Raw genomic sequence first — 14,973 nt, forward strand, 5'->3', positions numbered from 1 at the left:
CAGAATATCACAAAACCAATCCAGACATCCGAGAAGCATTCTCAGAATTCCAACTGTTTTCTCAGATGTCTTTGACAGAAGAATTAACCCATATAATAATGCTCAGCTGGTTCTCTGAGAAGGCACACAGATGTCATCAGCATTGGCTGTTAAGGGCAGTCTTGATCTTCCAGCACTCAGGTACTTGTTTTTTTTTTATTTGAAAGAGTGTGAGAACAATGGAATCACTTAAGATTAAAATTTGATGCGAAGCTGATTACAAACAAGCTGGACATTAGGCAAGTTGATGAAATTAAGACAGACAGCAAATATAACAACAAGAATACAATCTGTCACCTTGGACTTTGGGAATCCTACTACTTCGTAAAAATGTAGGGTTCTATGGTTAGCCATGGATAAAATTATAAATTGGCTTCCTCAAACAAAGCAGTGCATAGCTGGGTGATTCATTTTACTGATGTTCCCACAGATAGCTTAATGACTTCCTAGAATAAAAATTCAGGATTGTGGCAACCTTCAAAAGCACTGGCAGCAAAAAGTAGTGCTCGTTGGGCTGCAGTACTCAAGGAACACTTTCCACGCAGCAGAATATAATGCTGGTAACATATCGTCTGTCAAATGCCAACTTAACCAATGTATAAAGATGGCACAATTTATTTAAGATAATAGAGAACATGGGAAATGTATTCATTGACTTTGGTTAATACTCATACAAATCATTATTCCCTGTTATGCACCATATTTATATCATACATTCAGGTACCAATACTAGTGTTCCTCAGATAGAAACAGAGATTTCTGGAATTACTCAGCAAGTCAGGTATCATCTATGGAGAGATAATCAAGAGTTAATGTTTCAGCTTGGTGACCTTTTTCTAGAACTGGAAAATGTTAGAGATGTGCAAGAGATATGCAAGTACAGCGCAAAGAGAGGGGAGAACAAAATTGAAGGGCTGTGATAGGATTTAAGACAGGACAAATTAAACAAAAGGAATGATGCTATAAGGCAAAAGGAGATGGTAATTGGACAACTAGGAACAAAAGATGGGTTTAGAGGAAGTGTACATGGGAATAGAAGAATCATCACTAATAGCTGGCATATAGAAAAATTGAGGCAGAGGTTACAGTTTGAAATTGTTGAACTCAGTGTTGAATCTGGAAACCTGTAAAGCACAAGTACTATTGCTGAAATTGTATTAATCTATTTGTGTGAACACCATTTGGTAGCACATGTATATACCAAGTTATAGTGCTTATACACTGGGAAAAATAAAAAAAATTGTGCAAGAAAAATAAGCAAGCAGAAAGCTAACATTTGTATGACACACAGCAGAGAACAAAAATCACTTTGCAACAGGCAGCAATTTTTTTTTCATTCCAACAGTTAAAATTGTAGTCAAGTATTTTTTCCTACTGAAGAAGCTGGTTGTAGTTACAAAAATAGTTGTAACACAAATAATACTCTTTCATTCATGTAGTGCACAGTGTCTGAAGTTGAATAAATCAGAACAAATAAAATTAGGATATTGTGTTTGATTATAAAAATAATTAAAATATTGAAAGAGAAAATGAATCACCTTGAATTAATTTCAAGCTAGATACAAACTATTGTATAGTGGTTATAAATTCACCTTTGGCAGGAATGTTTTGTCTAGAGGATATACTGTTTAAAATATGCTTTCTAACAAAAGGCACATTTAGTTCTCAACACAATGTTGCAATCTTTTTACAGGAAGATATTTCTTCAATGTGAATGGAAAATTGTGATTAAACACAAGTCATTGAGTATGAACTATAACTATGTTTTTCAAACCATAATTGAATAATATGGTTGAATAAAAAACAGAACTTACCAAAGCCATCGATATCCAAGTTATTATCAATGACAACATCTAAAAGAGAATCGCCTAAATTTCCCAATGCTCTAAGTTTCTCTCCATCACGATTAATAAAATCGACTGTTACTTTATCTGTTGAACTGCAAAATAAGAACAAGTACAAGATAGGCAGTTTGTTTTGCCGGCTGAAGTTGAATGATAACTTACTTTTCACTAGCACCAAGTGAAAAGATGTTGACATATATCAACTGAAAGATATGTGTGTAATATAGAAGAGGTTTTAATGATTAAAGAGCATTAAGCCAATATGATTTTGAAGATAAAATTCCTCAAGATAGTTTTTGCAGAATTTCAACTTATTACCTTGGAGTTTTAGCAAAAACAGTAGCGTTACTGAATAGATGAATAAAACTAATGAAAGAGTTTCACATTACTGAATGCTACCCATAACAGGAAAGAGAGAAAAGGGGCTTCTCACTCTTGATGATCCAGCAATCCATGTGGGAAGAACATGTACAGGTGTTAAATGGGGAAAGAAAGGATCGGGCTTTGCTGAGATACCCTGCGCAAAATTAGTATTCGGATACTCATTGTCAATGCGCACACAGATAATAACCACTTGAATAAAACACCAGACATCAAACACTGGATCTATACATTAAAAAAAATGACCCAAAGCTTTCAGGAAAGCAGTAGAGGGGAGAAAAGTTGACAAATCTTTCCAGGATTATGACCAGGTTGTGTTCTCCCAAGGAATAAAGATCATAACAACATTAACTCCATTCATTCGATGTGATCAGGGGGCAGCAGCTTGAAAATTGAAAGGGTGTACTTACCAACCTGTTCCCACTGTTGCTAATTTGGTTGAGATTTCTGAAAGGGTCATACAGGCACCCATTTGTTTCATAGTGGAGGATAATTCTAATATCCTAGCTAGTGTTCTAAAACATGCTGTCATGCCCATAAGACATGAGATCATAAACTATTTAAATCAGACCTGACTTTCTGCTTATTTAAATAAATGGACCCATTACAATCAACAGAACAAAGGAGCAGCAGAAGGTCGGTCTCGCCAGCCTGAACCTGTAACAAAATGGCAGCCAATGAAACTTGTTATACTTGCGGAGGCACTAATAGACACCATCTACCTCCAGATGATACAATGGATTTTGACCAGAGACATAGAAACTGATTATTGTCAGTTTCAGGTAAACAATGGGTAACATCACACAATCTAAGCTCCTCTGGCCTTTGGAAAGTTTTAATATTACATTCCTGGACTCTCAGGGCAGTCCGCTGTTAAACATTCAGCCTGTCAACACCAAAGCCAGACTCCAGGCTTACGGCAAAGTCTGCCTCAAGTATAAACCTCCTCAAAGCCTGGTCCGCTGGAAGATTCCTGCAATCACCTGTAGAATGGACCAAGTCTCTGGGTACCAATCTCATCTTGCTGTGTCATTACCAACTTTAAAAGAAATTTTGCAACTCCTGTTTTCAGCTAACTGAACCCACCTGAACTTTAACTCTTACATGATGAACCCTCACTGGACTCTGACATTCACATGAACTAATACCCATACCTTTTGGCTTATTTTCTTTTTAAGTTATTGCTAGTTGTAAAACTCTTTTCTTTCCTATTTCCTTCTTCTGTGCTTGTGTGCTTGTATGTAGTTGTGATGACCATGCCCTGGATTTGAGTGTATGAATCAATACCTCTGATTGAACCCTAAAGAGAGTTTACTGCAAGTCACTTTAAAACTGACTTCACAAAGTTGAAGAGGGTTTGGGGAAACATGCCCCAGCTTATTTCAAAAATTAAAATACCTTTGCTTACAATCCATAAAGGGACAGCTGCAGGCTGCTTCTGAAGTTATTTTTATTAAATTTGTGCAACCAGGAGGAGCAGTTTTGCTGGCCCATCCATGAGCTCTCAGATAAAATTTCCAGCTGAACTCTGTGTCAGAGCTAACAGAAATCCCACCTCCAAACTGTCTGCCTGCTAATTAGAAAATAGAAATGAGGCTTGGGTGTCTCAGAATACAGCACCTGCGCAATGTATATAAAAATTAACATAGATGCATCCTATTCCAACAATGGTGGTTGATTTATTGGCAAATTGTAAATGTGGAGAGGAGCTGAAAGGATCAAATGACAGGTGCCAGTTGCTGTGTATTAAGCATGAGTGGCGACAAGAACTGGACACATTCTTAATAACATATCCAAGTGAAAAGTATAGAGATACAAAAACAGCAAATCGAGATAGTTAGGATGAGGTCTGTGGACTGCAGAAATCCTCATGATGTGGTGCCCCTAGACTTCCTAAATATTGACGAAGGGGCTACTTCCTGATCTCAGAATGGTGGTTATTCAAGGTATACTTTGGGAATGGATAAAAAGTTGGCTGAAGACTAAATGGCACCAAGCTGAGGAGAATTGCTTAGATGAACGCAACATCAACTGCTGTTGACACCAATGCTGTCATTAATTTACACTAAGTGGAATTCTGAAACTTTAAGGGATATGCTGATAGAGTTAAATAAAGTAAGATAGGAAGAAGCTTGAAAAGCATAAACACTGACAGACCAGTTGGGCTGAAAGTCCTGTTTCTGTGGTATAAATTCTATTTAATTCTATGATCCTATAATGGCTGTAAGTGTACATAAAGATATTCTTTATGATTTTGTTATAAATAGTAAACATTAAAATTTTCACCTTTAGGGTTTGATGTTGAACAGCAGATATCAGGGAAAGAATTATAAAAATAACTTTTCTAGGAAAGTGGAAATAATACCAGTGTTGAGATTGAATTGTATCAAATAGGTAAGATGAAACAAACAAGAGCACCCTATAGGTTGCAGTGCAATTTACCTAATAATTACCATTTGCTATACATCAGTAGGAATTACTACCAATGGTTGTTTTGAATTTATAAAAAAAACTAATTCCAGCATTAACACTTCCTGTTTCGATTTAAATACACAAACATGGACTACATCTTTAAAGAATACAGAAATACAATCCCTATCTGTAGAATTCTGTCCTCAGATTATTTGAAAATTACTAGCCCCTTTCAAATTAAATCCCATAGACATGTAACTCTATACAAGAGCAACCATGTACATAATTAGCAAAGGGATCAGATTTTAAAATTTTGCATCTTCATAGCAAGTTCATTTTCAGATGACAAAAACGAAGATGCACAGTCAGGAATTTGAAATGTATTTTCATTGTTCGCTAACTCTGTATATGTTGGACATTATATTTTCTTCCTTTTTATTATGTTATATTTTCTCATTTTCTTTCGACAATAAGAAGCACTATGATTACTTTGCCAAACTCCTGAATGAGATCTCGAACATGAATGTGCATTACATAAGAACATAAGAAAAAGGAACAGGAGGCCATTTGGAGCCTGTTCTGCCACTCAATAAGATCACAGTTGATGACTTTGTATTTCGATTTCCACATTCCCATCTACACCCTTGATTCCCTTGCCTAACAAGCATTTATCTACCTTTGCCTTAAAAATATTCAATGACCTCCACCTCCACCAGCTTCTGAGGCAGAGAGTTCCAAAGTCTCACAACCCTCAGAAAAAATTTCTCCTCGTCTCTGTCCTAAAAGGGCAATCCCTAATTTTAAAACAGTATCCCCTAGTTCTGGACTCATCTACAAGAAGAAACATCATTTCAACATCCACCTTGTCAAGGCCGTTCAGGATCTTGTATACTTTAATCAAATCGCCCCTCACTCTTCTAAACTCCAGTGGAAACAAGCCCAGTCTGTCCAACCTTTCTTCATAAGACAACCCACTTATTCCAGATATCAATCTAGTAAACCTCCTCTGAACCACCTCCAATGCATTTACATCCTTCCTTAAGTAAGGAGGCCAAAACTACACGTAATATTTGAGGATAAAAGCAAAATACTGTGGATGCTGGAAATCTGAAACAAAAAACAGAAAATGCTGGAAAAACTCTGAAGAAGAGTCATATGGGCTCGAAAGGTTAACTCTGTTTTTCTCTCCACAGATGCTGTTAGACCTGAGTTTTTTCAGCATTTTCTGTTTTTGTTACAATATTCAAGGTGGAGTCTCACCAATGCCCTGTATAAGCATAACATCCTTACTTTTATGTTAAATCCCTCTCATAATAAAGGATAGCATTCCATTAGTCTTAATTACTTGCTGTACCCGTCCTTGTAAAGTTGTGATAGCATTTAATAAAGCTGACTAAGCTTTCCTCTCCTCTATCAAAAAAAGTAGCCTCATTTCAACCGGCGCAAAGCACACCACAGGCAGTAGCTTTTTCTCCTGCACCATCAATTATGATGTTCCCTAATGACCTATCTTTGGACTCCTTCTCCTCATGCATCTATATACTTCCCCTGGGGCAACAGAGGCTGGGAGCATGGGGTTAGGTTCCACAAGCATACTGATGGCACCCAACTCCACCAATCCTCACTAACCTCAAACCTAAAATCACCTCTGAAGTATCAGGTTGCCTGTCTAACATTAAATCATAGATAAATTAAAATTAGTTCCAAATAAACAAATCAGGAAGATCAAAATTAGCTTTTGCCCCGCATAAGTACGGCTCCCTGTTACTAACCTTATTGTGTCAAAATCCTGGAACTCCTTTCCTAACAGTATTGTGGGTGTACCTACACCACACAGGCTGCAGCAATTCAAGAAGATGGCTCACTATTACCTTTTCAAGGGCAATTAGGGATGGGTAATGAATGCTGGCCTTGCCAGAGATGCGCTCATCCTGCGAACAAATAGTAAAAAAACTCTATCCCCCCCCCCCCAGTCACTTGCTCAGGCTGAATTAGACCATTAAAAAAAATGGCATCCTGTTCAACCCAGAAATAAGCTACAAACCACATGCCTTACTGGTCACCAAGGACATCTATCCTTGCAACACTGCTCATCTCCAACTCCACCTCAACTTCACTGTCACTTATCCATATTTGTCACCTGTAGATTCTAATGTCTTCATTGCTGACCCATCATTTCCATATCATAGAATTATCAATGATACAGTACAGAAGGAAGCCATTCAATCCATTGTGCCTGCTCTTTACCCCCATGTTAATTATTTCCCTTCATGTATTAATTCAATGTTGAACCTGCTTCCATCATCCTTTCAAGCAGTGCATTCCAGATCATCATAACTGCGTGAAAAAATGTTTGAAGGTGTCACTTCTGGTTCTTTTGTCAATCACCTTAAACATGTATCCTCTGATTACTGATTCTTCTGCCACTGGAAATCATTTCTCCTTATTTATTCTACCAAAACCATTCGTGATTTTGAACACTTCTATCAAATTTCCTTTTAACCTTCTCTGTTGTAAGAAGAAAATCCACAGCTTCTCGAGTCTCTCCACATAACTGACATACATCATCTCTGTAGCATTCTAATAAATCTCTTCGGCACCCTCTCTAAAACCTTGGCATCCTTCCTAAAGTGCCCAAAATTGAGCACAATACTCCAGCTGAGGCCTAACCAGTCATTTATAAAGGTTTAGACCCAGAATCCTGCTTAATAGGGTATTCTGGTTGGTAGAGCGTTGGATAACAGAAATTTTTATTGCAAATGACCAGATAACCTGCTGTTTGGAGGATAATGATGGCCAGCATACAAGGAGAACAGCCCCACTCTTCTTCAATCAGAATTATTATATCTTTAACTGCCATCCATCTGATAGGTTTTTCTTTCCTTTATTACTTCATCGGATGTGGGCATCACTGGCAAAGCCAGCATTTGTTGCTTATCCCTAATTGCTCTTGAACCGAGTGGCTTGCTAGACCATTTCAGAGGACCATTAAGAGTCAACCACATTGCTGTAAGGATGGTAGATTTCCTTCCCTAAAGGACATTATCGATGATAGTTTCATGGTCACCATTACTGAGACTAGCTTTATATTCCAGATTTATTAATTGAATTTAAATTCCACCAGCTGCCAGGTTGGGACTTGAACCCATGTCCCAGAGCATTAGCCTGGGCTTTTGGATTATTAGTCCCATGACACTGATACCAAGCTGTCTAATAGGTATAACATTTCATTGCAAAAACATTACATCCAACAATGCAGCACCCCTTCAGTACTCCATAGAAGTGCCAGCCAATATTACCCACTCAAATCTCTGGATTGAAACAATGATTTTCTGACTTAAGAGGCAATAGTGCAACCACTAAACCAAGCCTAATTCTTTTCAATTCCTTTACAATGGTAAGGGATTAATATCGAATCAACAAAAATACAGGAGCAGAAATAGCAATGGTGGATGTACTAGACACACAACAGACTTAAGAGTTGAAAGCTGTGGCTACACACGCATGTAAGGTAGACAAAAACAAGTAAAGGGATAAAGCATTGCCCTGCAATGAAATATGCCAGCACCACAAAGAATTGTGCCTGCTTTCTTTCACTGGTTAGCAACTGGCATTCATCTACAAAGGATTAAAAAGGATTTGTAAACAATTTGAAAAAATAATTACTTATTGGGAGAATGTTTGGGGGGGGGGGGGAAGAAAACCTTTTGTTTAAACTCATTCATGGGACGTGGGCACCGCTAGTGAAGTTACATTTATTGCTCATCCCTAATTGTCCTTGAGAAGGTGGTGGTGAGCTGCCTTCTTGAACAGCTGCGGTCCATGTGGTGTAGGTACACACACAGTGCTGTTAAGGAGGGGGATTGAGGATTTTGATCCAGTGACAATGAAGGAACAATGATTTAGTTCCAAGCCAGATGTTGTGCAACTTGGGAGGGGGGGCTTGCAGGTGGTGGTGTCCCTTGTATCTGTTGTCCCCGTCTTTCTAGCGACCAAGGTCACTGGTTTGGAAAGTGCTGTCAAAGGAGCCTTGGTGAGTTGCTGCAATGCATCCTGTATATGGTACACACTGCTGCCACTGTGTGCCAGCGGTGGAGGAAGTGAATGTTTAAAGTTGCGTTTTGTCACAAACAGGCTTCTTTGTCCTGGATGGTGTCGAACCTTTTGAGTGTTGTTGGAGCTGCACTCACCCTGACTAAGTGCAGAGTATTGCATCACACTCCTGGTTGATGGTGCACGGGCCTTGAGAAGTCAGGAGGCAAGTTACTCACAGCAGAATTCCCAGCCTCTGACCAACTATTCTAGCCACACTATGGCTGGTCTAGTTCAATTTCTGGTCAATGATGATCCCCTGTTGTTGGTGGGGGATTGAGCGACTGTAGTGGGCCTGAGCAAGCTTGGTTTCTCAATTTAGGAAGATCGGTTCTCTTTTATTGCAGATGGTCTGATGCTTGTGTGGCCAGATTGCTACCTGCCACATATCAGCCCAAACCTGCATGTTATCCAGGTCTTGCTGCATGCAACTGCTTCAGGATGTGAAGAGTACAAAAGGTACTGAACACTTTGCATATTACCAGGTAGATGCTAGTGTTGGAGCTGCATTGGAACAGCTTGGCTAAGGGACTGGTTAGTTATGAAGCACAAGTTTTCATTACTCTGGCTGGAATGTTGTCAGGGTCCATAGCCTTAATCATTTCCAGTGTGTTCAGCCATTTCTTGAAATGGAGTGAATTAAATTGGGTGAAGACTGGCATCTGCAATGCTGGAGACCTCAGGAGGTGACCGAGATGGGTCATCCACTCAGCAATTCTGGCCAAAGATGGCTGCAAATGCTTCAGCCTTATCTTTTGCACTGATGTGCCGGGCTCTGCCATAATTTAGAATGGAGATCTTTACAGCACCTCCTCCTCAAGTTGATGGTTTTATTGTCCATCGCCATTCAAAACTGGATGTGGCTGGAGCGCAGGGCTTTGATCTGGTCTGTTAATTGTGGGATCACTTTCCTTGGTCTATAGTTTGTTGCCACCACTGTTTGACATGCAACCTCATTGTAGTTTTACCAGCCTGGCATCTCAACCTTTAGCTATAATTGCTCCTGGTGTGCTCTCCTGCAGTCCTCATTGATCCAGCAGTTGCCCCCTCTGCCCCCACCCCCACATCCCCCTATGCTCAATTTTGAGCTGTTGGATCTGTTCTGAATCTACCCTTTTCCTTTCTATCCAATCACACAATTTTGCAAGCGAAACAAGAACATTTTGAAGCTAATTATTGATGAAAATAGACATGTTGTTGAATCTTCAACTTTCACTTATCAGGGTAAATGCAAGAATGCCAAACTTCAAACAATCACAACAATTTATGCTATTGGTTGAGGCACTGACATGAAGAAAGCAAAGGGGAACAATGGACTCCCCAAACTCCCAGGCAATTAGAAAAAAGCCTTGAACATATTCCTTTGTTTGCAGAGAATGGATCCCTGCATATGAATGTATCTTGCTTCTAGCAAATGTAAAATGAGCCACGTTGCAAACTCGACTCAGTCATAGAGAGTTTTATATCACGGAAAAAGAGGCCCTTTGGCCCACTGTGTCCATGCTGGTCATCAAGCCCCTATCTACTCTAAATTATCTAAATTAACTAATTATCTGAAGCAAGTCAATGCCTCAACCAATGTGGTCAATCAATCAGCACCCTTTTTTCCTAAAGTAAAAGCTGTTGCGATTATTTGAAATTTGGCATTCTTGTGGTTGCCCGCTTGGCCTAAATAGCCAAGTGGTTATGGCACTGGGTTTGTAACCCCAAGATCAAAAGTTCAAATCTCACAATGGCAAACTATGAAAAACAATGTAACTTCATCTGAATAGGAACAGATGGAAACGTGTTTGTACTTGAAAGAGTTACATCTTCTCAACCCCCAGATTTTGGACTGGGGTGTTTTGTTGACCCCTTTAATCACATTTTGATTTAAAGTTTGTAAGGTTCCTTTAAATTTTTGTCCTTGGTTTTACAGCTGACCTGAATTAGGGGCTGTGCCTGATTTATCCCAATTTTGTTGATTTGGTTTTCATTTAAAAGATTATCAAGAGTTCAAATCTCACAATGGCAAACTATGAAAAACAATGAAAAGCTTCAGCAACAGGCATCTCCTTTCAGCAATATTCAAGTTCTGTACCACCAACCAACAACTTAATTATTCTAAATTACAGATAACTGCACTATGCCCACTCAACAATTTAAACCTCTTCAAATCCTAATATAATCTTCAAATGCATTCCCCTATGCCAGCTCCCAGTATAGTTGACGAAAATATACTTGTATTACAGGAAATCCAAGTGGGAGTGTCTATCTCAATTCTAATCGAAAATAAATCATAATTACACAGTGCCTGTCATGCATGACCTCTGATCGTCCCAAAAGACTTGACAGCCAATGAACCACTACTTTTTTGAAAACAAAAACAGAATTACCTGGAAAAACTCAGCAGGTCTGGCAGCATCGACGTCAACTCTTTTCTTCTCCGCCGATGCTGCCAGACCTGCTGAGTTTTTCCAGGTAATTCTGTTTTTGTTTTGGATTTCCAGCATCCGCAGTTTTTTGTTTTTATCTCTGTACTTTTTTGAAATGCTGTTTATTCTTGTAATATGGAGACCGGTGTCAGCCAACGGGCAATGGGATCAAAAGCCACAATCTGTTTTAATCCTTGTTAAATGATAAGTCTATACTGGGGATATCCCTTGCTGTTCGAATAGTGCCATAGGATTTTTACGTCCAACTCAAGAGGAAAAAGCACGGCCTCTGTTTAACATCTGAGTTTTATATACGATGTCAATGTCCCTGGTAACTTTTTTCACGTAATAATATTCCTTCTCCTCTTATGGAACCTCCAGCTCACCAGAGCAACCTGATATGTGATCTGTCAATAATCAATAGGTTAATGTTCCTTTCTTGCACATTACACAATAATCTCCACAGTTACCATCAGACATTACCCCGGCGACTCACCTCTGTAATCGGGCGGCCGTGCTCAGTAAATGTCGGCCCCACACCTCGCTGCTGCTTGAACCCACTCTGCCGCATAAAAACACCCCGTTCGCTCCTCGGCTTCCGCTCCGGGAACACCTCGGGCCCCAGTACGTAGAACAGTCATGATGTTGCAGCCGCTTGAACACCGCATTTTGGGAAGAAGTCAACAAAAATCGCCTGCTGACCATGGCCGCCATGTCAGCATCAGTCACTTTCACTAAGTTTGAAACCTGTTTCCGCTGACCCCTCGCGCCCACCCCCCTGCGCTGACGTCACCCTGTAGCGTGAGCCGGCGCCAGAGGGGGCGGGGCCGCGGGAGGGGCGGGTCTGTGGGAGGGGCGAGGTTGGAGGAGAGGGCAGGACTAGAGAAATATTACAATATAGTCAAGAGCCCCACATTGGGATGCACACTCATTGCTGCTTCTGTAGTCTAGTTTATCAGCCGAAAGGTCGCTGTCTAAGACACGGTTTTCCACCCACGGTCGTTGACAGGGCCCTCAACCATGTCTGGCCCATCTCCCGCGCATCCGCCCTCACGCCTTCTCCTCCCTCCCAGAAACATGATAGGGTCCCCCTTGTCCTCACTTATCACCCCACCAGCCTCTGCATTCAAAGGATCATCCTCCGCCATTTCCGCCAACTCCAGCATGATGCCACCAACAAACACATCTTCCCTTCACCCCCACTGTCGGCATTCCGTAGGGATCGTTCCCTCCGGGACACCCTGGTCCACTCCTCCATCACCCCCTACTCCCCAACACCCACCTATGGCGCCACCCATGCCCAAGCAAAAGATGTAACACCTGCCCCTTCACTTCCTCTCTCCTCACCGTCCAAGGGCCCAAACACTCCTTTCAAGTGAAGCAACATTTCACTTGCATTTCCCCCAACTTAGTCTACTGCATTCGTTGCTCCCAATGCGGTCTCCTCTACATTGGAGAGACCAAACGTAAACTGGGCGACCACTTTGCAGAACACATACGGTCTGTCCGCAAGAATGACCCAAACCTCCCTGTCGTTTGCCATTTCAACACACCACCCTGCTCTCTTGCCCACATGTCTGTCCTTGGCTTGCTGCATTGTTCCAGTGAAGCCCAACGCAAACTGGAGGAACAGCACCTCATCTTCCAACTAGGCACTTTACAGCCTTCTGGACTGAATATTGAATTCAACAACTTTAGGTCTTGACCCCCCTCCTCCATCCCCACCCCCTTCTGTTTCTTCCCCCTTCCTTTTGTTTTTTTTCCAATAAATTATATAGATTTTTCTTTTTCCCTCCTATTTCCATTATTTTTAAATATTTTTAAATCTTTTAAGCTCCCCCCACCCCCATTAGAGCTATACATTGAGTGCCCTACCATCCATTCTTAATTAGCACATTCGTTTAGATAATATCACCAACTTCGACACCTATGTGTTCTTTTGTTCTGCCGTCTGTGACATCTTTTGATGATCTGCTTCTATCACTGCTTTTGCCTACAACCACACCACCCCCCTCCACTTCTCTCCCCCCACCCAACACCACCCCCCCCCCCCCCCCCCCCACCTTAAACCAGCTTATATTTCAACCCTTCCTGGGATTCACCTAGTTCTGTCGAAGGGTCACGAGGACACGAAACGTCAACTATTTTCTTCTCCGGCGATGCTGCCAGACCTGCTGAGTTTTTCCAGGTAATTCTGTTTTTGTTTCAGCTCAAAATGAATGTCTGCAAATGATTGTAATATTCATTTATTGTATTGATGTATTTCGTGATACATGGTGTAGAAGTTGAACCTGATTGTACTTTTGCGATGGGGACTTTGAAATGGTTTGGAATGTTCTTGAAGAGATTTTATGAATAAAGTATATTTTTGCAAAATATACTTCCTGAGAGGCTGGGAATTGTATAGATCCCTCAGGCTGTACGACTCTCAAAGAATGTATATAGTTAAAACTAAATGTATCTTAATTGTATTGAAGCACCTCTAAGTGCAACATGATCTACGTTGATAACTTGAATACCATTGCACTGTCTGACTGTCTGTAATGACCCCCTTATTGAAATGCCTGTGATGTTCATTGATTGTGTTGAAGCACCTCATGATCTATGTGGAAAAGTTGAATATGATTGCACTTTTTGTGATGGTCATTTAGAAATGTTTTGTAATGTTCTTTCAGGTATTTTATGAATAAAGTATATTTTCCCAAACAAAACTAGTATTTCACTGTAGAAATTCATTATTCGCAACCATTTGGATAGAACATGTGAGAGTAATGTCTATAATTGAGCCTCCTTCCTGATGGATTGGTGGTGGTATACATTCCACTAAGGAGTCCAAATTGCTGTAGCAGCATGAACATTTACATGCATACTGTAGTCTGAAGATATGGATAGTTAAGGCAAGAGGCTCCAAAATTACTTCCATCATGTGGCTGACCATGGCTCTCCTGTTCTTACTGCTTGCCATTGACTTGTGTTGGAAGGATTTGCAGGTTGAGACTTATTGTGTTATAATTATAAAATATCTTGGGCTGATTTTTTGTGCAAGACGCAAGGCACCAATTGCTCATGAAAGATTTGATAAAACATTGTGGGTTCATTTATTAAGCCCAGACACATGGAAACAGTTATACATGGGTATAAAGCTTGAAGACATCAGAGCTATGTACATATTCTGCTCAAAGCAAAAGTGAAACTAAAACTGGATCACATGACACATTTCCCTTACAGGCATATTACACCATCCCCCTTTCTTTTTAAAATACTTCCCTCTTTCCAAAGAAGTATAACTATTTCCAACACGTTCACATTTAGTGACCATTACATAAGTGCATAGAGCCGATGGATCTATGATTCTCAGTATAAAGGTAATCTGCTGATACGCCCAGATCTTGTGATGGTAACCTTGTCTGGAGGTTTCTTTAATTGCTCACAGTGATCTATGGGATTGTCATTCTTGGATGTGTTTACTGCATTTGGGATCTTGTCCTAGTTGCAAAAGGACTGTGTGGTGTTTGAGGAGCTGGAAGGGATCTGATTTGTCCCCGGTTATAGTTCTCCACTGTGCCTTTGTGTGTAATGACTTCACAGGACCTTGGTTCTGAACAAATCTTTGTCACCTTAGCTGGTTGCCACGTACCTTCTGTGGGATCCTGGATGCAAGCTTGTTGTCACAACTGTAAACTTGGTATTGGTGGTCTTCATGCCACAGGAAAGTCACATCCTTTCTCAACAATTCCCTTAGCTATGGAGATTTTTGAGTGAAATTAGGAATGTCTGGAGACAAAAAGTTA

General features: G+C 40.4%; 1 protein-coding gene across 1 annotated transcript in view; it reads right to left on the reverse strand.

Annotated features, from left to right (window-relative positions):
- LOC121284195 (adrenodoxin-like) overlaps positions 1-11,982 on the reverse strand; it is a 34,359-nt gene extending 22,377 nt beyond the window's left edge. The window contains exons 1-2 of the mRNA XM_041199444.1: positions 11,679-11,982; positions 1,854-1,978 (exon numbers count right to left, since the gene is read on the reverse strand). Of these exons, the coding sequence (XP_041055378.1) occupies positions 1,854-1,978; positions 11,679-11,896 (343 nt within the window). The 5' untranslated portion in view covers positions 11,897-11,982. The remainder of the gene's footprint in view (positions 1-1,853; positions 1,979-11,678) is intronic.
- Positions 11,983-14,973: the final 2,991 nt, after the last annotated feature.

This window comes from Carcharodon carcharias, chromosome 11, assembly GCF_017639515.1.
Source record: "Carcharodon carcharias isolate sCarCar2 chromosome 11, sCarCar2.pri, whole genome shotgun sequence".
NCBI lineage: Eukaryota > Metazoa > Chordata > Chondrichthyes > Lamniformes > Lamnidae > Carcharodon > Carcharodon carcharias.